Source organism: Gigantopelta aegis, chromosome 10 (assembly GCF_016097555.1).
Source record: "Gigantopelta aegis isolate Gae_Host chromosome 10, Gae_host_genome, whole genome shotgun sequence".
Taxonomy (NCBI): domain Eukaryota; kingdom Metazoa; phylum Mollusca; class Gastropoda; order Neomphalida; family Peltospiridae; genus Gigantopelta; species Gigantopelta aegis.
Window position 1 is genome coordinate 68,462,256 of NC_054708.1, and position 20,605 is coordinate 68,482,860.

Consider the following 20,605-nt stretch of genomic DNA (forward strand, 5'->3'; position numbering starts at 1 on the left):
GAATGATTGTCTCGAATCAATAAATGAATTAGCGAATGAAAGAAAGAAATGTTTTATTTAACGACGCACTCAACACATTTTATTTACGGTTATATGGCATCAGACATATGGTTAAGGACCACACAGATTTTGAGAGGAAACTCGCTGTCGCCACTACATGGGCTACTCTTCCGATTAGCAGCAAGGGATCTTTTATTTGCGCTTCCCACAGACAGGATAGCACAAACCATGGCCTTTGTTGAACCAGTTATGGATCACTGGTCGGTGCAAGTGGTTTACACCTACCCATTGAGCCTTGCGGAGCACTCACTCAGGGTTTGGAGTCGGTATCTGTATTAAAAATCCCATGCCTCGACTGGGACCCGAACCCAGTACCTATCAGCCTGTAGACCGATGGCCTACCACGACGCCACCGAGGCCGGTGAATTAGCGAATGAAGAAAAAAACAGGAAAAAAAGAAGAAAAAAAGGTATCAATATGAAAACGACGATAATTCCGATGAAAACTTGTTAAAATACATATATCGCGATTTGTTAAAACCTTTAAATTAATTTAATATAGTATTTTATTATTATGTTTAAAAACAGTAAATAACCACTATGATAAACACAAAAATGATTGAAGTTTAAATCAATCTGATTAAAATTAACTCTACTGGGTCTACATGTAATAGCGAAGCTAATTTTAATTAGACCGAGTTTAAATCTACTTGCCTGTGATATTTATTGTGTTTGCTCCACCCAATAGACGACGCTTTTTTTGTGCTGGGATTTATTTAATATTCATTCATTCAGTCTGTGTGTGTCTCTCTCACTACTCACCGTCCTCGGTGGCGTCGTGGCAGGCCATCGGTCTACAGGCTGGTAGGTACTGGGTTCGGATCCCAGTCGAGGCATGGACTTTTTAATGCAGATACCGACTCCAAACCCTGAGTGAGTGCTCCGCAAGGCTCAGTGGGTAGGTGTAAACCACTTGCACCGACCAGGGATCCATAACTGGTACAACAAAGGCCATGGTTTGTGCTATCCTGCCTGTGGGAAGCGCAAATAAAAGATCTCTTGCTGCCTGTCGTAAAAGAGTAGCCTATGTGGCGAAAGCGGGTTTCCTCTAAAAAAAATATGTGTGGTCCTTAACCATATGTCTGACGCCATATAACCGTAAATAAAATGTGTTGAGTGCGTCGTTAAATAAAACACTTCTTTCTTTCTCTCACTACTCACTCACTAACTATTAACACATGGACAGACAGCTTAGCTAGGTGGGGTGTTTGTGCGGGACAGCGTGTTTGAGTTTTAATTGGACTTGAGGACCAAAATAACTTGCAGGAATAAAATACATAAAGCGGAAGGAACCACCCACTCCGGTCTTGTTGAATCCGTATTTTTTTTATATTTGGTTTTTATACACCAGACAAAAATATTTACCAACCGAATGTGTGGTATTTTCGAATGTTTTGGATTTGTTTTAAAAAACAACAAAATAAAAGTCAATAATAGCGGATTGTGCAGATCTTCTTTTACACTCCCGCCAACGCCCAGACATTCACATGCGTTCAGACAAAACGATGTACCTTAACGTTCGCGAACCATTGCACTGAGGGGCGGGATTTCGCTCAGTCGGTTGAGTGCTCGTTCAGGATGCTTGCGTCGCAGGATCGAACCACCTCGGTCGATCCATTCAACTGATTGGGCGTTTTTTTCTCATTCCAACTAGTGCACCAGTTTTCCTGTCTGTGGAAAAGTGCATATACAAGATCCTTTTCTGCATTAGGAAAAATGTTGCGGGTTTTCTCTGATGAGTAATAGTCGATGATTAAATAATTACCATGCTCTAGTGATGTCGTTAAACAAAACAAACTTTTATTCTAACTATTGCACTAGTTCCTGGTGTGGTCAGTTGGTTTAACCAGAAGCCCCTAAACTGATCTAATGCGTAGCCATAATTTTATATTGAGGTGGACACCCATACTATGGGTGGGGGAGTCGGGGGAAACCATTATGTCTATGAGTCATGTTATAGGACGATAGGAAAATATGTAACGTGGTGGGGGAAACGATTTGATATTGGGGGGGGGGGGGGGGCATTACCTCCAATATCCACCTCCTCTCTGGTCAGTGGTCTAACGAACGGGATATCAACTGCGTTAGGCTGAACGCAGACCCTATTGTTAGTAATTGCTCGTTATTTAGTTGTTATAAGATCCACACAATGAACATCTGTACTGGATGACCCTCTATCTAATGTTCCTCAAGTTATTCACCATTCATCCATGATTGTGTAACTCGCAAAGGCGACACAGATTTCGCCTTACAGTGACTATCACGGCGAAGTCGGGTTGGTCAGAGCGAAGTTAGGGCTCACTTCGCCCGTTCGCTTGAGCCCTGATCTATGTCTTGTTATCGCTTCTACCTGTCATGTAATATATAGCTATTAATTATTGACCGTTATTGGCATCGGTCCATATCAATTGTTTCGGTCTATAAAATATGATATTGGCCAAATATGTGGTCAATAATTGTTTTATTACATAACGTTATCCATAAGACTCGTACATTCCTGAGTTGTTTATCAGAATTGAATACTTATACTTGAATACAATACTTATAATTTCCCACAATGCGTTAAAGGGACATTCCTGAGTTTGCTGCATTGTAAGATGTTTCCGACTAATGAAATATATCTACGGTTAAACTTACATATTAAATATATTTTCTTGTCTAGAATATCATTGTCTGTATATTCAATGTGTTTCTGGTCGTCTTAATATTTGTACGAAGCCCAAACTGGATTTTGTCTTCAAATAGTTTTGTACGTACGAAAAAGAAAATGTGTTAGGAGATAAAATGAAATTTAACCTAGTAGTGTTTTCCCTAGCTTGTTTTAGCATGGTGCAGCACCATGCCTCAATAGTCTAGCACCATCTTGCCTTAATCAGCGCCATGCTGCCCCCTGAGATTAAACAAGCCTTGTTCACTAATTCTAAAATTGCCTTTATAAAACACCCAAAAGGTATTATTAATTAATAAAATATGTCTTTTATATCTTTTGCGATTCATTTATTAAAGCAAGCACATATATTACATTAATGTTTAGTTCAATTAATTTTTGTGTATTGTGAATGAAAAACAAGTGCCCCGAAAATGGTGAAAATGCCCCAAAAGTATTTGGTCTACCATGCTTTGCCACATTTTTAGGGAAATCACTAAGTACGATCAGAAACATGTTTAATATACCGCCACTAATATTTTATGCAGAAAAATATATTTGATATGTAATTACAATCGTTAAAACGTCTCTGTTAGTCCATAACATCTTAAAAATTGAAGCAAACTCAGGAATGTCCCTTTAATGTTAGTATTACTTCGAACGTTAATTAACCAGTCTGTTTCATATCTGGTCAACATAGCTGGTAACAAGCTATTTAACAATATTCGTTTACTCATTCTTACATTAACATTAGTAAACCCAGGGAAGCATGAATGAATGAATGAATGAATGAATGTTTAACGACACCCCAGCACGAAAAATGCATCGGCTATTGGGTGTCACACTATGGTAATGCAAACAAATAAAGTGATGATCAACATCAATATAAAAATTCAAGATCTAAATAAAAACACAGTGCAAAGAACCATGCAAAAATACAAATATCACAGATAGATACTGACTTTTACTAAAAATTTCAAATTGTGCTGTATTGGCCATTCTCAAAGATAATGTTACACACCTGAGGTTACAGCACGCGCAGTGGCCCAGGGAAGCCATACTGAATAAAAAAAAATTGTTTGATATAAAAAAAATCCAAGTTTTTAAATTCGATTTCATACTGCATAATTGTTCACCCCATAAGACTAAAACTTCACAATTAACAATTCGACACCACTGTGCAATAATGATTTTCCATTGTCTGTACTGCTGCAGTGGGTGTCTATTTACCAACTCTTAGGTAGAATCGACATGCCCTATTCTGAATAGCATCTATACACGAATTCTCCTTTGTACCTCAAATGGCTGCTCCATACTCTATGGCAGAACGTACATCATACAGTGAATACTGCAAAAGGAACACGTGTGCTTCGTATTGTTATTATTATTAACTCGGTTGTGTTGAACAATATGGATAATAAGCAACGCTATGTTATGGCGTCGCTTCCCAAAATTACGTCATTACACTTGTTATAACACGTATGATTTTTATCAACTCGATTATGTTGAACCGTGTGGATAATAAAATAGACACATTGATTGAAATCAGATAATATCAGTAGTTAAAACACGTCAAGCACAGAATAATCCAGAAACATTCCCAAAGCATTCGAAATACTTCAGCTGATTAGTGAATCACAAGACTGAAATAAATTTCGGTGTAAATTATTTAGTCTCTCTCTCTCTCTCTCTCTCTCTCTCTCTCTCTCTCTCTCTCTCTCTCTCTCTCTCTCTCTACCAAGTGTTAAAATATATCAACTAGCCGTAGTTTAAAATGCACCAAGGGACTATAATTATACGTTAAGTGCAGATCGAGTATGTGCGAACGTGACCGTAATAAGTGGGCCATGCCCCGAGGATTACTACGAAATGACCAGTTTTTGTCAGATAGTTTGTATCTGGCGGGCCGCGGAATGCAAGTTAATGTTATCAGCATACTAATACTAATAGAATGTGTCTGTATGGAAATGGGTCAAAATCAGTACAGGAATGATCATTTTATTAATAAGGTATTTGAGTAAGTTGTTATTTTGAAATGGAACACTAAAATGAACTAAAGTTAAACCATTTAAACTAAATAGTGGCAGTCCTCGTACAGGCGATGCAAGAGGGATGAAGCATCTTGTTACGGATCTCCTCTGAGTGGCAGTCCTCCCAATGACCAGCATCTGATAGTGGATCATGGAAGCAATCACGACTTTGCCCAACTTCCTTTTGACTGCATTGTGCAGATATACGATTTTTATATGAGAATGTGGTTTTATCGTTCAGATTTCAAAGAAATCTCAAATACTGTCAAAAAGCGGATATCTGTGCTGTATGCGATATTTACTGCACCTGTGCTGTACAATATTTACTACACATGTATCATGCAATTATGCTACACCTGTGTAATACAGTGTTTACTATCCACGTGCTGTACCATGTTTACTACTCCTGTCCTATAGGTAATTAATGCACCTGTGCAATACAATATGGTATGGGATATTTTTGTAATGCTTCCATCAGAAAGTCGCGCATTAGGAGAGCGTTTAACCACTGGGTTACGTCCCGCCCCCGTTCCCGTGTACCGGTTATATTACGATTCGTTAATAACTCTTGTCGCAATGTACGACTGCAAACATACTCATAATATAAACTGTACTATCTTTCACTGGAACTAGTTTAATTATTCTCTATAACTATCCCCGTGCTATACGATATTTGACACCCGTATAAATCTAAATTACGTTTATTTTGAACCATGTGGATAATAAATTCTTATCTATAGTACTACCCACAGGGAACGAATTATGGAATTTACTACAAATTATTTATATCTGAGTCGATTGTTTTCTAAATTGCACACAAAAATAGTAATTGTTTTTCTTATTTCCAAAAACACTTTTACTTTTCTTCTTACGTTAAACCGAACTAAAATTACTTACAAAAGAAGAATATTTGTAGGAGGAGTGGACGGACTATAAAGTTATTGCTAGTGGTTTTGGCTTGTCGAGTATGTTCAAATACTTTCTCGATCCTTTTCGTTCCTGTTTTCATGTCAGAGATACATTTTGAAGTCTCGATAAAGACTATACAAGTACAAGATGGTGTGACTAGATATACGAGACCGATAGCAGTAGATCGTTAGACTGTTGATTGATAATAACTATCTATTTGTACAGCGTTAGTGAGGACAGACAAATGAACTTCGCAACAAAATGCAATTAGCGACGGGGCGGAAGTAAACGTTAAATCCTATTGTTGCAAAATTAGGATATCAATCCCGCTACTATTCAGTATCAAGTTTATGTCCCTAGCGCTGTGATTTTTATTTGTCACGAGCTTTAGCGACAGAACGTATATAAATTTCAAAGTGAATAAGTGTTCCATTACATTGACACGACAATGTCAAAAAGGCGCCTTGTAACAAGAGGCTCATCTTATTAGACTAAAATAACAACGCTAACCACTGTCTGTGCAAGAATAACAGTTGTACTTCTAAACCTTTCGCGCACTCTTACTCATTCGAAGTTTTTCATCTTTCATGTGATATAGACTTCAACGTGTTTAAAACACAACACTAAGACCAGTTTTAAAAGTTTGTATCAATTCGGTCGCGGGAAACGGATTTTTTTTCAAGAACCGGGGAGACAACCAACAGCCTTTAACTTTAATCCTGACATGATGGTGGCTCCTAGGTACCTTGGGTGCGCCACCTTTTTCGACCCCACAAAGAGGAGAATCCATGAGCCACAGACCGCTTATTCCTATTAATCTTTCCGCCTTCTAGGTTTCCCTTAGAGGGCAACTTCAGTACGGTACCGTAAAGGAGTGGACTCCACGGATTCCTCAGTAGTAGTCCCCAATATAATTATTATTAATACCAATACACTCTTCCCTCCACTGTACGCCTGTACGTAAGTGCCAGTATGCTCGTAAATCTACGTCGTGTTTCCCCGGATCTCGCGACATGAACGGGTCTGTACCCGATCACGCCCGCTGAAGTCTACATCAAAATCTATGCATTGTTATTAGGTATTGCCGAATCCTAGTTATCGCTACACGTTTACTAATTAGGTTCGCACAGTTCTACTATATGTCTTAACTGAGAGAAAAACATCGCTTTAATGCTGTGCTTTTAACATATTTATAAGATATATTAATCTATCATGTTTATACAAAATTACTGTGGTATAAACTTTCCCTTCACATAGCCAATTTACAAGTTAAGAAAAAGGTTTTGTTTGTTTAACGATAAGACTACAGCACATTGGTTTATTAATCATCGGTTTTTAGATGTCAAACATTTAGTAATTTTGACATATAGACTTAGAAAGGAAACCCGCTACATTATTCCATTAGTAGCAAGGAATCTTTTATATGCACCATCCCACAGACATGATAGCACATGCCACGGCCTTTGATATATCAGTCGTGGTGCACTGGCTGGAACGAGCTGAGTATACAGATACCTATATTCTAAACATGAAACTAATTCGTAAGTAATGTTTGTCATAAATATAAAAATCTGGTTTGTGCCCACTCTTAATATCGTCCCTGTGGAAGTGGATACTATACACCCCAAACGTGAGTGTCAGTTCCGTTGATTTTGGATGGATTTGGCTGGCTAATAAGCGTGTAGGAATGCAAGGACTGAATGTGAATACACCAGCTATTAGGATATGATGAAGGTTTAATTTATGACTCATGATCTTCACGTCTTTATCATTTCAGGCTGAGATGCAGAGACGTCGCGTCTGCACTTAACTTGAAATCACAGACCAAGACTGGTAAGTGTGATAGAGAATAACACACGAGTACCCGTTAGAAACGATTTATCTCACAGCGGGTGTTTGCTAAATATATCTAACTCGCTTTCAGTGGCGTAGTCAGAGGTTGGATGGGGGCACGGTAACCATGCCCCCACATCAAACTTTAATTTTTAAAATTAAATTTGATAAAATAATCCATCCATCCATACATACAAAGTGTGGGTGCCCCCCCCCCCCCCCCCCCACACACACACACCATAAAATCCTGGCTACGCCAGTGCTCGTATTCGCTTGTTATATACTTTTGAATACCAGGAGTTGTGAGATAAATAATATCTAACGGGCACGAGCATACTATTCTATTTCTTACACACGCTTAAAAAGTCAATTTTAATATAGTTTAACAGCAAAACACTAAACAAAGTTAATAACGTCAAATATATATATATATATATATATATATATATATATATATATATATATATATATATATATATATATATATATATATACATGTATGTATATATTCTTCATAAAAAAAGTAGAGGAACCTCAAATATTAATGTTAATATCAACTATTAGACCGAACATACGTTTTGACCACAGACATCCTAGTAGATAGGTAAATACTTTAACGTGCTCATATACCACTAGGGTTTCGAACACGCACATCCAGAGTCCGACCTCCGATAAGATCGGTGGCCTGACTCGGGATGTGGGGAGGGGGAGGGTAGAGTTGAAAATGGGCAGAATTCCGGAAATAGCGATTGGTAAAAAAGTTAATAGAATTACAAAAAATAAATAAATAAAAAGTTACACGCCAAAAATAAAAATAATTGACTGCTCGGCCGAATATTTATATACTAGTAATTTGGAGCATTTTAGAAGGACAGTCCAAAATTAAATAAGAGAAAGGAGAGAGGATCGGACTATTTAATAATATTAAGAAAAGAAAGTAATTTCGACATAAAATTTTGAACGCAGATCTAAAAGTTTAAAGTCCGATCGATATGTCCACGTGAGTGGCTCGTTAAGGCCGTTTGGGTGCACAGCTTATGTGGACGAGATGGGTTGCATCCCGTCAAGAAAACGCCTAGATTGACAATCATTAGACGTTGAAGGTGTAGTGCTGTGCTGAAATACAGATCTTGAGAAGCCGGATTCGTCTGAACGAGAGAGAGAGAGAGAGAGAGAGAGTATCAGACTAGAGTATAGTCCAGTCGTCATGGGTAGGCATGGTGGTGCGGACGGGCCCGACTCCGGAGGATACGAGATGGTATCACTATAAAGCAAAGTCTAGAAAAGAGTAGTAGGGGCCGACCCTGCTTCCTGTTTCTTCTCAGAGTGGGACAGTCAATCTTCCAGTGCTGCTGAAACAGGTTCGGACATGTAGAGACTAAACGCGAACAACCGTGGCATTCTGCAGAATGGCCGTCATACAAGTCACGAAAAAAACAAGTCGACATTGTTAGCCGGAGAAATGACGTGGAGGCAAGGAATCTCGCTAAAAAAGAATCCAACCTGGTGGTGCAGGCTGTCGAAACGAGAAGCATTCCAGCGTTCAATCAGTTCCAATGGCCGCATACATCCCAGTAGAAAACTTCATTTCGCTGACAAAAATAACGAAATGAAGGATCTCCAAGTCGAGCACACGAATGAATGAATGAATGATTGTTTAACGACACCCCAGCACGAAAAATACATCGGCTATTGGGTGTCAAACTATGGTAATGCAAACAAATAAGGTGATGATCAACATCAATATAAAAATTCAAGATTTATATAAAAACAGTGTAAGGAACTGTGCAAAAATGCAAAAATCACAGATAGATACTGACTTTTACTCAAAATTGTGCCGTATTGGCCATTCTCAAAGAGAATGTTACAACCCTGCACCACGGTGAGGTTACAGCACGCGCAGGGGTCGAGCACACGGAGCACGTGCTGTGTGCACAAGGAAACAAACACGTCTTACCGCGTCGAGCTCCAGACTGGGAATGGTCATCCTAGTAAAGAACGTTCAGGTCTGTTTATCAACAAACCGAAACACATTCCATAGTTTGCACGTGCACCACGCAGTTTCCCCGTACTCGATTTTGACCATTTTCTGGAAGGTTGATTAATCACTGTGGAACAGTATTTCTGTCAATCTTTCTCATTCTGTTGATTATACAGTTGTTGTTGTTTTGTTTGTGGCGTATACATCGAATGCCATAGTCAGTAATAAGCCCAGACCTTTCCCCCATTGAACACGTCTGTGACATGATAGGGAGAGGTGTGCGTCAACGCCAAAGACCGCCGACCACATTAGCGGAACTTAGTCAGGCGCTGCAAGAGGAGTGGAACAGATTCCCTCAAATGGCCACTGGGAGACTCGTACGCAGTATGCTTTGTCGACTGAATGAATGTCTGACACATCGTGGCGGTATCACCCACTACTGATAAAAAAACATCAACTTTCAAATTTCACTTCTGACCCCAATCGTCCTTCAAGATCTTTGGCTTCCATAAAACCTACTGTAATACTGAGCTACCGTTTGTAATGTTTGCCCAATTAATTCACTATTATCATATAACCATTCCCCACAGCTAATATACCTTACAAGTTTGGCAATTCTCCACCTACTTATTTTGAAGAATATATATATATATAGAGCAAACTTTACACCTCCCCGTGTGTGGGCACCAGTATTGGAAAGCCTAGTGTTAGGCTCAGACTACCAACTGCCACGACAAAGTTGGCCAACGTTCTGCTCTCACGACTTCTACGACTGTCCAGTTGCTAGTCTGAGCGAGCGCTCTTACAACTCGATTCTCCTCGTATAACCCATTAGTTGTTAATCTGAGCGCATCCGTCATAAGTCGGGAGTTGGGGAAACTACAACGCAACCGTCGAGTTGGCCAACTTCGTCGTGACAGTTGGTAGTCTGCACCTGGCATTACGTCCGATGATGGCTCGAGCGATCACAACACATTACCCAGACCAAGAGCAGCTGCACCACGGTTAGCGATCATCGCGCTGTCCCGTATGATGACGATTTACGACTTCGGTTCACCTCCGCCCACAAAGTGCACTGCGATCGCATATGGTTTTAATGAATAAATTGTATCGTGTAAGCAGCTTTAGCATCTCGCTCACGGTACTGCCTGGCGCGGAATAAATCGTTTATTAGGACAACGATTATCAATAGGTGCTTGGCTCATTCACTTGTTGAATTATAGGCGTACGGCTCCAAGTTGTGTAGGGGGAAGGCTTATTTTTGCCCGAATTAAACGAAAATGCCCGAATCTGGATAAAACAGCTAGATTTTTTTATTTAAGGACACAGCTAGACCACATTGACTTACTAATCATCGGCTATTGGATGTCAACCATTTGGTAATTCTGACACATAATCTTAGAGAGGAAACCCGCTACATTTTCCCATTAGTAGTAAAATATTAGATTTATATTCACCATCCCACAGACAGGAGAGCACATACCACGGCTTTTAATATATCAGTCGTGGTGCACTGGCTGGATCGAAAAAATAGCCCAAATGGGTCAACTGACGAGGACTGATCTTAGACCGATCCCTCATCAGGCGAGCACTTTATCACTGGGCTTCGTCCAGCCCCAAATATAAATGACAACTTTTATTCACATTTGCATTGCTACTAAAGAGCAATATATGGTTACAAACGAAGCACTGTGTATTTGTACATTTTGAGTGAAATGATGCAAATACATGGTGACATGTTCTCAGGCCAGATCAGTTTGAAAGTTATACAATGTATTCCTGAGTTTGTTGCATTGTAAGATGTTTCCGACTAATAAAATATTTCTACGATTAAACTTACATATTAAATATATTTTCTTGTTTAGAATATCAGTGTGTGTATATTTAATGTGTTTCTTGTCGTCTTAATATTTGTAAGAAGCCGAAACTGGATTTTGTCTTCAAATAATTTCGTACGTACGAAAAAATAATTATTTTAGGAAACAAAATAAAATTTAACCTAGTACGAATATTAGAACGATCAGAAACATGTTTAATATACTAGTACGAATATTAGAACGATCAGAAACATGTTTAATATACAGCCACTAATATATTATGCAGAAAAATCTATTTCATATCTAATTGCAATCGTTAAAAGTCTGTCAGTCGATAACATCTTAAAACATTGCAGCAAACTCAGGAATGTCCCTTTAAGTCGTTAAAATGATGTTATTAGTCGTAAACATTTTACAGTAGAAGCAGATTCGGGAAATTCCATTAGTTAGCAGTATACCAAATAGTTTCTCACTGGGTCAAAGTTCGAAGTGCAGCCAACTTTCCATACTGCAGTTAATGCTGCCAGTTGATAAATGTAACAGTGTCGTCATAAAATATTGTGTGGGTTTTTTTTCTGGCCAGAAGTTCTTTGTAATTCAGTGTGAAATAGTGTCATTGTATCTATCAACTTTTGTTGTGCTTAACATACGTGCGGGGTTCTATTAAAGATAGGATGACAATGTTTGTGCGGAACTAAGACTATATACATATATCCAGCACTTGCTTTAAAAATGCCCTACAATTAGGTTAGCGTTCTGCTCTGTCAAAATTCTAGCTAGAACATTTCTTTTCTGATTTACTTTAACGGTGATGGGTTATTAAATTATATTATTAAATATCCAAGGCGTATATATGTTGACTGAAACGCCGTCTATGTAATATGATTTGGTGGTATACCCCGTACTGGTCTGTTTACCGTATACTAGTATGTTTATAGGGTAAACATGCGAATGTATTAAAACAGCAGTTCAAGGCACGGCGGAATTAACAAGACATTGGTGGGGGTGGGGGTCTGACTGAGATCGAGGGCGCAAAGCAAAGTTTTCAGGGGGTTCGGGGGCATGCTGTCCTGTACAATTTTGAAACTAGATTTCCTGAAATGCAATTTCCTACATTCTACATGTAAAATTCATCTCTGCCTTAAGATTTACTACCAAAAATATTTTTTTTGATCCAGCCCAGCCCCCACCTCCCCCCCCTCCCCACTAAAAAAAAAAAATAATAATTAGGAAATCATGTTATAAGTTGGCGAAGCGAGACTTCCATTTTATTATTTATGCATTTTTATTATTTTTTTATTTTATTATTAATAATAATTGATTTTTGGTAACTACGGTAGAATACAAAATGTCAGAGACTTCCGACATTAGTTACATCAAATTACTATGTTCCACAAATTAACATGACATTTGCGCTTCTTGTGTGACAGCTTGAAGCGAACGTATCTTTTCTAATGCTAATATCTAATGTTTCCAGCCGTGTGTTAGTGTCCATATAGCTCTTATAGTTGTATTAGGGTACAGTGTTTCCACCACATTTCGGTTTTAATCAAAATAATTGAAGTCTTTTGTATGTCTTGTTTCCGCAGAAGAGCCTGATTCCGGTAATTGATAACCCACAGTAGAACGAAACTAAATTATTAGAAACAGTATTTAGCATGTAGAATGGAAACTCGGGTTCTTCTCCATGTAATAAGGATGTTGAGATGTCCAACTTAAATGGCATGCACGTACTGGTATGTATGAAGACAAACGTACACGTGTACGCAGTGTAGTTAACCTGCGTGCAGGATGTAGCTCAGTTGGTAAAGCGCTCGGTTGAGGTGCTTGGTTCGGACGATCGAATCCCCTCAGTGGAACCATTATTTAACTCCCCCTCCCATCCCACGACTGGCATATAAACTGTCGTGATTTATTCTGTTCTGACTGTGGGAAAGTGGATATAAACGTACCCTTGCTGCTAATGGAAAAAAGCAGCGGAGTTCCTCTATAGATTACGTGTCACAATTATTAAATGAGACATCCAGTAGCTGATGATTAATTAATTAATTAATTTATGTGCTCGAGCGGTGTCCTTAACACACTTTAACTTAGACACCAATTGTAGTCAACCCTGCAGGGAGGTAGCGGTTCTCAACTTACACGACATGCCCGTACTGGTATGTATAGTGACACGTGCACGTACACCAATTGTAGTCAACCCTGCAGGGAGGTAGCGGTTCTCAACTTACACGACATGCCCGTACTGGTATGTATAGTGACACGTGCACGTACACCAATTGTAGTCAACCCTGCAGGGAGGTAGCGGTTCTCAACTTACACGACATGCCCGTACTGGTATGTATAGTGACACGTGCACGTACACCAATTGTAGTCAACCCTGCAGGGAGGTAGCGGTTCTCAACTTACACGACATGCCCGTACTGGTATGTATAGTGACACGTGCACGTACACCAATTGTAGTCAACCCTGCAGGGAGGTAGCGGTTCTCAACTTACACGACATGCCCGTACTGGTATGTATAGTGACACGTGCACGTACACCAATTGTTTTTAACCATGCAGGGAGGTTGCGATTCTCAACTTAGGACACGCTCGTACTGGTATGCATAGTGACACGTAGGCTACACGTACACCAAATGTAGTTAACCGTGCAGGGAGGTTGCGGTTCTCAACATATGGTATCCACATACTGCTGACATGTGTAGTCACTCATACGTTTGAGGAAACGTGTACCGGTAGAAATCGAAATAACGTTTAACACCATTCTATGCGCTCTGTGTACACGTTTCTGGTAGGTCCATATGTGTAGAAAGACATTTATAAGTTGTAACCGGCCTTGGTGATGTGGTTAATCCATCGGACATAAGGCTGGTTGGTACTGGTTTCGCAGCCCGATACCGGTTCTTATCCAGAGCGAGTTTATCGACTCAATGGATATGTGTAAGACCACTACAACCTCTTCTCTCTCACTAACCACAAACAACTAATCCACTGTCCTGGACAGACAGCCCAGGTGTCTGAGGTGTGTGTGTGCCCAGGACAACGTGCTTGAACCTTAATTTGATAAAAGCAGGAAAATAAGTTTTTTAAAAAGAAGAGTATTTTAGGTGGCTTTAACATGCCAACTATATATGACCTTTGTATTTTTATTACATGCACATTTAATCTTACTATTGTAATAAAGACCATTCTGACCGTGCAATAACAATATTTTCTTGAACATGTGTGCAATACAAAATTTCACATGCGTAATACGTGTTCATTCAAATGACATCATGTTAATCATGATATCCAAAGGTGGTTGGTAATAAATACAGAACCACATAGAGTTGTTTCCCCGTGTTATTTGTTGCACTCGTTTATAGTGCGCAGGATTTAGACCACTCGATCGCGTGGTATAATACACTATAAACTCGCGCAATCCCCCCCCCCCCCCCCGAAAAAAACAACAAAAAAAACACCAACGAAAAAAACCCCCACCAAAAAAAACCCCACCAACAAAAAACAAAAACAAAACAAACAAAACAAAAAAACACCAACAAACAAACCTCCAAAACATGACATATGGTTCTGTGTATGTATGTGCTATCATAGTCCTATAATTCGTGTACGTATTACTGTCGCTTTTGCGACCAGTACACGTGTATATATACTCTTCAAAAGAAGAAACGCAAAACCACATTGTCGTAACATTTGGAGAATTGATTTAATTATTGAATGGTGAGTCCGATAATTACCAAATGTTGCAGGATTGTTCACAATTCACTCTAGTCCATTGTGAGTAAGTGATAGGACACACCACCAAGGTCAAGGTCATCTGGAGTCAATACCGGGTGTGGCCTCCGCGTGTGTTGACAACTGCCTGGCACCGCCTGCCCATTGAAGCAACCAGAGTACGGATGACGTCCCGGGGGATGGTGGCCCACTCGGCCTGCAAGGTTGCTGCCAGCTCGGGCAGGGTCTGGGGCTGTGGTTGTCGCTGTCGGAGGCGTCGGTCCAACTCGTCCCATAGATGCTCAATTGGGTTCAAATCCGGTGATATCGATGGCCAAGGAAGGACATTAATGTTGTTGTTCTGTAGGAAAGCCGTTGTGAGACGTGCTGTGTGAGGCCTGGCGTTGTCATGTTGGAACATTGCGTTGGCGTTGGCCATAACTGGAACGATGTGTGGCCGGAGGATCTGGTCAATGTAGCCCTGTGCATTCAGGTTGCCCTGCACGTGGACCAGGTCAGTTCTGCCAGTGTGTGAGATGGCTGCCCACACCATGACACTACCCCCGCCGAATCTGTCCACTTCCTGCACGCAGTTTGCCGCATAACGTTCACCACGACGCCTATACACGCGACATCTTCCATCATGACGTCGGAGCAGAAATCGGGACTCGTCACTGAACCACACCTGTCTCCATCGCAGTTGAGGCCATTGTCGATGAATCTGGCACCACTGCAGTCGGAGTCGACGGTGTTGTGGTGTTAAGATGACACCTCGAACTGGACGCCTGGCACGAATTCCTACCTCACGTAGGCGGTTCCATACGGTCTGGTCGGATATCTTGCGCAAACCTGGTATTGCTGCGGCTGTGGAGGTGGCAGTAGTCAATCGTTCCCGAAGGTGGCGTACCCGGATGTAGCGGTCCTGCCCGGGGGTAGTGACCCGTGGTCGACCGGATCTAGGGAGGTCACGTGTTGATCCATGTTGCTGGTAACGGTCCCACAGTCTGGAGATGGTGCTTGGGGACACATGGAATGCCCTGGCAACGGCCGTTCTGGATTCGCCTGCGTCTAGTCGGCCGATGGCATTGTTTCTCTGCGGTTCACTGAGACGTGGCATGTCCTGGATTGTCAACTGTCGGCCAGATACAGAGGCCAGGCAAGCGAACACCCTGCACTTTTATACTGTCGGTGTTCATGTTGCACGTGCAGACAACGCACGTGCAGTGGTGACGTGGCTGCGTTTTTGCGAATATTCACATTTTGGAACTTTATTGTACAGTAGCTGCGTTTTATCGAATGTAACCGTGGGAATGTGTTTGGGACGTGCAATGACCTTATATTCACAAAGCATGAACCGGTAGGAAATATAAAATCGGAGTTATAACCCATTTGTACCCTTTTGCGTTTCTTTTTTTGAAGAGTATATAAACAGGAAATAGCAACATCCTTTAGTTTGCGATACAGGTCGAAACGTGACTTAGTAATGTGCATTATATTTCACCTGTTGGATGCTTCAAAAGGTAAACATCGTACATCGTGTTTAGTTTAGCTAAAGTACATATGCCATCCCTTGAGTGGGCGGGACGTAGCCCAGTGGTAAAGCGCTCGCTTGATACGCGGTCGGTTTGGGATCGATGCCCGTCGGTGGGCCCATTGGGCTATTTCTCGCTTCCAGCCAGTGCACCGCAACTGGTACATCAAAGGCCGTGGTATGTGCTATCCTATGTATGGGATGGTGCATATAAAAGATCCCTTGCTGCTAATCGAAAAGAGTAGCCCATGAAGTGGCGACAGCGAGTTTCCTCTCTGAATATCTGTGTGGTCTTTAACCATATGTCCGATGCCATATAACCTTATATAAAATTTGTTGAGTGCGTCGTTAAATAAATCATTTCCTTCCTTCCATCCCTTGAATTAAATGCATTGCCTGCTGTAAACTAGTTTAGTGTAAAAAAATAAAAAAATAAAAAATAAAGAACGTACGCATATCACATACACACACACACACACACACACACACACACACACACACACACACACAAACGCACACATTGGACATTTAAAATCGGTATAATAATATCATGACAGAACGAAATGGAAGAATCAAATCACGTTTTATGTATTGTTTTACACCAATTAGAGTTCTGTGTCTAGAACCAGACACCACTAAATCCACATTAAGAGGTATTACTATTTTAAAACACTGATTTGTGTTTAAAAATACTTTATTAACGTTGAAAACATGTCTCGAATACGTGTATTGGGCGCTCTTCTAGCGACACCGAACATAATGGGTAGAAGCTGATTCGTCACAAATGTCACGTTGGTGACATATATCAACATCGCGCAACCAATTACGGCGCAATATTTATTCATGACGAATATTTCATTTGTCATAATACTCCCATCCATTGCACATTTCCTTCGGGTTTTTGACAAGATGCCATTTAATTCTGGTTTAATTTTTTTTTACCGAGATAACCAAAATATCCTCATTAAGTTTATTATCCCCAAAATGTATTTTTTTATATGACGGATCAAAGAATAAAATGATGTTTGATGCATTGCCTTGTTTTGACACAGTACAGAGGTTATCGCTGTTGAAAATATCGCACGTGCCAATTAACGCTTAGTTGTGTGCTTTTATAATCAGCAAGTAACGGGGCCAGTTGTCTCAGGTACGTGGGTACCGGCCTCGGTGTTGTCGTGGTTAAGCCACCGGACATACGGCTGGTAGGTACAGGGTTCGCGGTACAGTACCGGCTCTAACGCTGAGCGAGTTTTAACGACCCAATGGGTAGGTGTAACACAATTTACTTCATATACATTTGGGGCGGGACGTAGCACAGTAGTAAAGCGCTCGCTTGATGCCCGATCGGTCTGGGATCGATCCCCATTGGGCTATCTCTTGTTCTTGCCAGTGCCCAACGACTGGTATATCAAAGGCCATGGTATGTGCTATCATGTATGTGAGATGGTGCATATAAAAGATCCCTTGCTACTAATACAAAATAGCGCGTTTCCTTTCTAAGACTATAGATCGAAATTACCAAATGATTAATAAATCAATGTGATCTAGTGGTGTCGTTAAACAAAACAAACTTCCATGAAGGTTGGATTTAATTATTTTAAAGCTATTTCCTGTTATTTAACACTAACAATTTTCGTAAGTCACGATTTGTATAAATCATTGAAAAAACTAACATTACCACTATTCTATCAATATGCACTTTACGAAAGAAAAGAAAAAACGAAAAACAAGAACAACACACCCCACCAAGAAAAACAAACAAAACAAAACAAAATACAACCCCAAAATAAAAACTAACTGAAAACAACAAAAAATCCGAAATCCAACAACAACCACCACCTCCTAATAAAATAAATAACTAATAATAATAATAATAGTACCTCAGGAATGTAGTTTTATAATATAAAAACTGTATCATTTCAAAGTGTTTATTTTGAAAATTATACATGAATGGACGTTTAACAACGCAGACACAAATTGGCTGTCAAAGTTAAATCAACCAATGATGCACAACATGAGAGAGATGATGCAATTTAAAAAAACCCAACAAAAAACCACACCAAACCCCCCCCCCCCCCAAAAAAAAAAAAACCCAACAACACAACAAACAACAACAACACCCCCCCCCCCCCCCCCCCCCAACAGATCTTAGGTAATACAGTGTATCGAGCTGTTGTTTTCAATAAAATTAACAGGGAAGGGATTTAACTCAGTCGCTTGAGGTGCTTGCCTCGCAGGATCGAACCACCTCGGTGGATCCATCAAATGATTGTGGATGGGTTTTTTCGCTTCAACCAGTGCACAACAACTGGTCAAAGGCAGTTGTATGTGCGTTCCTGTCTTTTGGAAAATGCAAATAAAAGAACCCTTGCTGTATTAGGAAAAAATGTAACTGGTAAAGCGTTCGCTTAATGCGCGGTTGGTCTGGGATCGATCCCCGTCCGTAGGCCCATTGGGCTATTTCTGGCTCCAGCCAATGCACCACGACTGGTGTATCAAAGGCCGTGGTATGTGCTATACTGTTGTGGGATGGTGCATATGAAAGATCCCTTGCTGCTAATCGAAAAGAGTACCTCATGCATAGGTAACAGCGGGTTTCCTCTCTCATATTTGTGTGGTCGTTGACCATATGTTCGACGTCACATAACCGTAAATAAAATGTGTTGAGTTCGTTGTTAAATAAAACATTTCCTTCCTTCCTCTGGTAGCTACAAGTCAGAATTACCATGTTTGACATCCAATTAACCATGACTGAATTATAATAAATAAAACAACAAAAACTAAACTACTTACCAAAAGTTGAACAAAAACATCCACGTATCTAGAATGGTAAAAATATGCATAAAATTAATGTAATAAATTAATGCTAAAATATAAACTTGTTAACAACATATTACAAGATACTGACTAATGTGTGCTATATTCGCCACTTTTTATAGATAGATAGATAGGTTGATAGATAGATAGATAGATAGATAGATAGATAGATAGATAGATAGATAAGTAGGTAGACACTAGTTTAACGAGCCTGCATCTAATATCGGTTCAAACACGTTCGTTGTGGATGACATAATACATATATTTCTTTGGGTAATGTATACTGCTATGCTATTTATTGCCTATTGATGATAAGTAAGCTTTGCTTGTGTAATATAAACTCACCATGCTTGTTTTTGTCTTTGTAGATGGTAAAACAGAAACTCAGCGCTCGATGCCAGCCTTGCTCGCCTGGACACTCAGAATTAGGATACAGCTAAAATGCGTTTGACAATCCAAATCACTTTTGCTATTTCATGGAATCGTCGAATTTCTGATACAAAAAATACCCCCAACAACAACTCCCTAATAACATAGATGCATTTTGTGAATGTTACGAATCAAAACAATTACTTTTTACAATGAATTCAGGCGCGTGTGCAGGAGTTTTAGCAGGAGAGGGTCTACAATATTGCGACTGAAGTTTATGGGGAGGTGGGTGGATGAGGGGAGTGGGGAGTCGTGTTATGCTCACCCGGAAAATATATTGAGATAAAAAAATTTGCTTGAGTAGGGAGGGGTTTCGACCCCCTATACCCTCGCCCTGCACACGCGGCTGCAATTTTCAGTTGTCTTTCTGTTTTTATTATGGACATTAAGTTAATGTTTATTTTCATGCATTACGCTCGCGTAAAAATTGTTCTCTTTCTCGACATAGGAGAGACAGACGATCCATTGCTATCTAACTTTCTGTATTAAAGTTGCAAGTATGACAACAATTGCTGTTGGATTTATGTGTTATTTATCAAACTAGTCGTTATGACCAGGTCAGGTCAGGACATATTGTCAGAGCAAGCTGTTGTAGCGCACGCCAGTCATGGGCGCAGGTGTCGACTTATGTGTTATTTATCAAACTAGTCGTTATGACCAGGTCAGGTCAGGACATATTGTCAGAGCAAGCTGTTGTAGCGCACGCCTGTCATGGGCGCAGGTGTCGACTAATGCTGGCTCCTTCGTCCAGGACAGGGAAGGGATTGGGGTGGGTGGTAAAAGGGACCGCCGGCGCTTGGCAAGTGCAAGAGAGCACCAGCAGCCCGACCAGGGTC

General features: G+C 40.3%; 1 protein-coding gene across 1 annotated transcript in view; it reads left to right on the forward strand.

The window, feature by feature from the left end:
• The window catches only part of LOC121384127 (cerebral peptide 1-like), a 54,498-nt gene extending 34,223 nt beyond the window's left edge, over positions 1–20,275 (forward strand). The window contains exons 2-3 of the mRNA XM_041514367.1: positions 7,423–7,478; positions 19,709–20,275. Coding sequence (XP_041370301.1) covers positions 7,423–7,455 — 33 coding nt within the window. The 3' untranslated portion in view covers positions 7,456–7,478; positions 19,709–20,275. The remainder of the gene's footprint in view (positions 1–7,422; positions 7,479–19,708) is intronic.
• Positions 20,276–20,605: the final 330 nt, after the last annotated feature.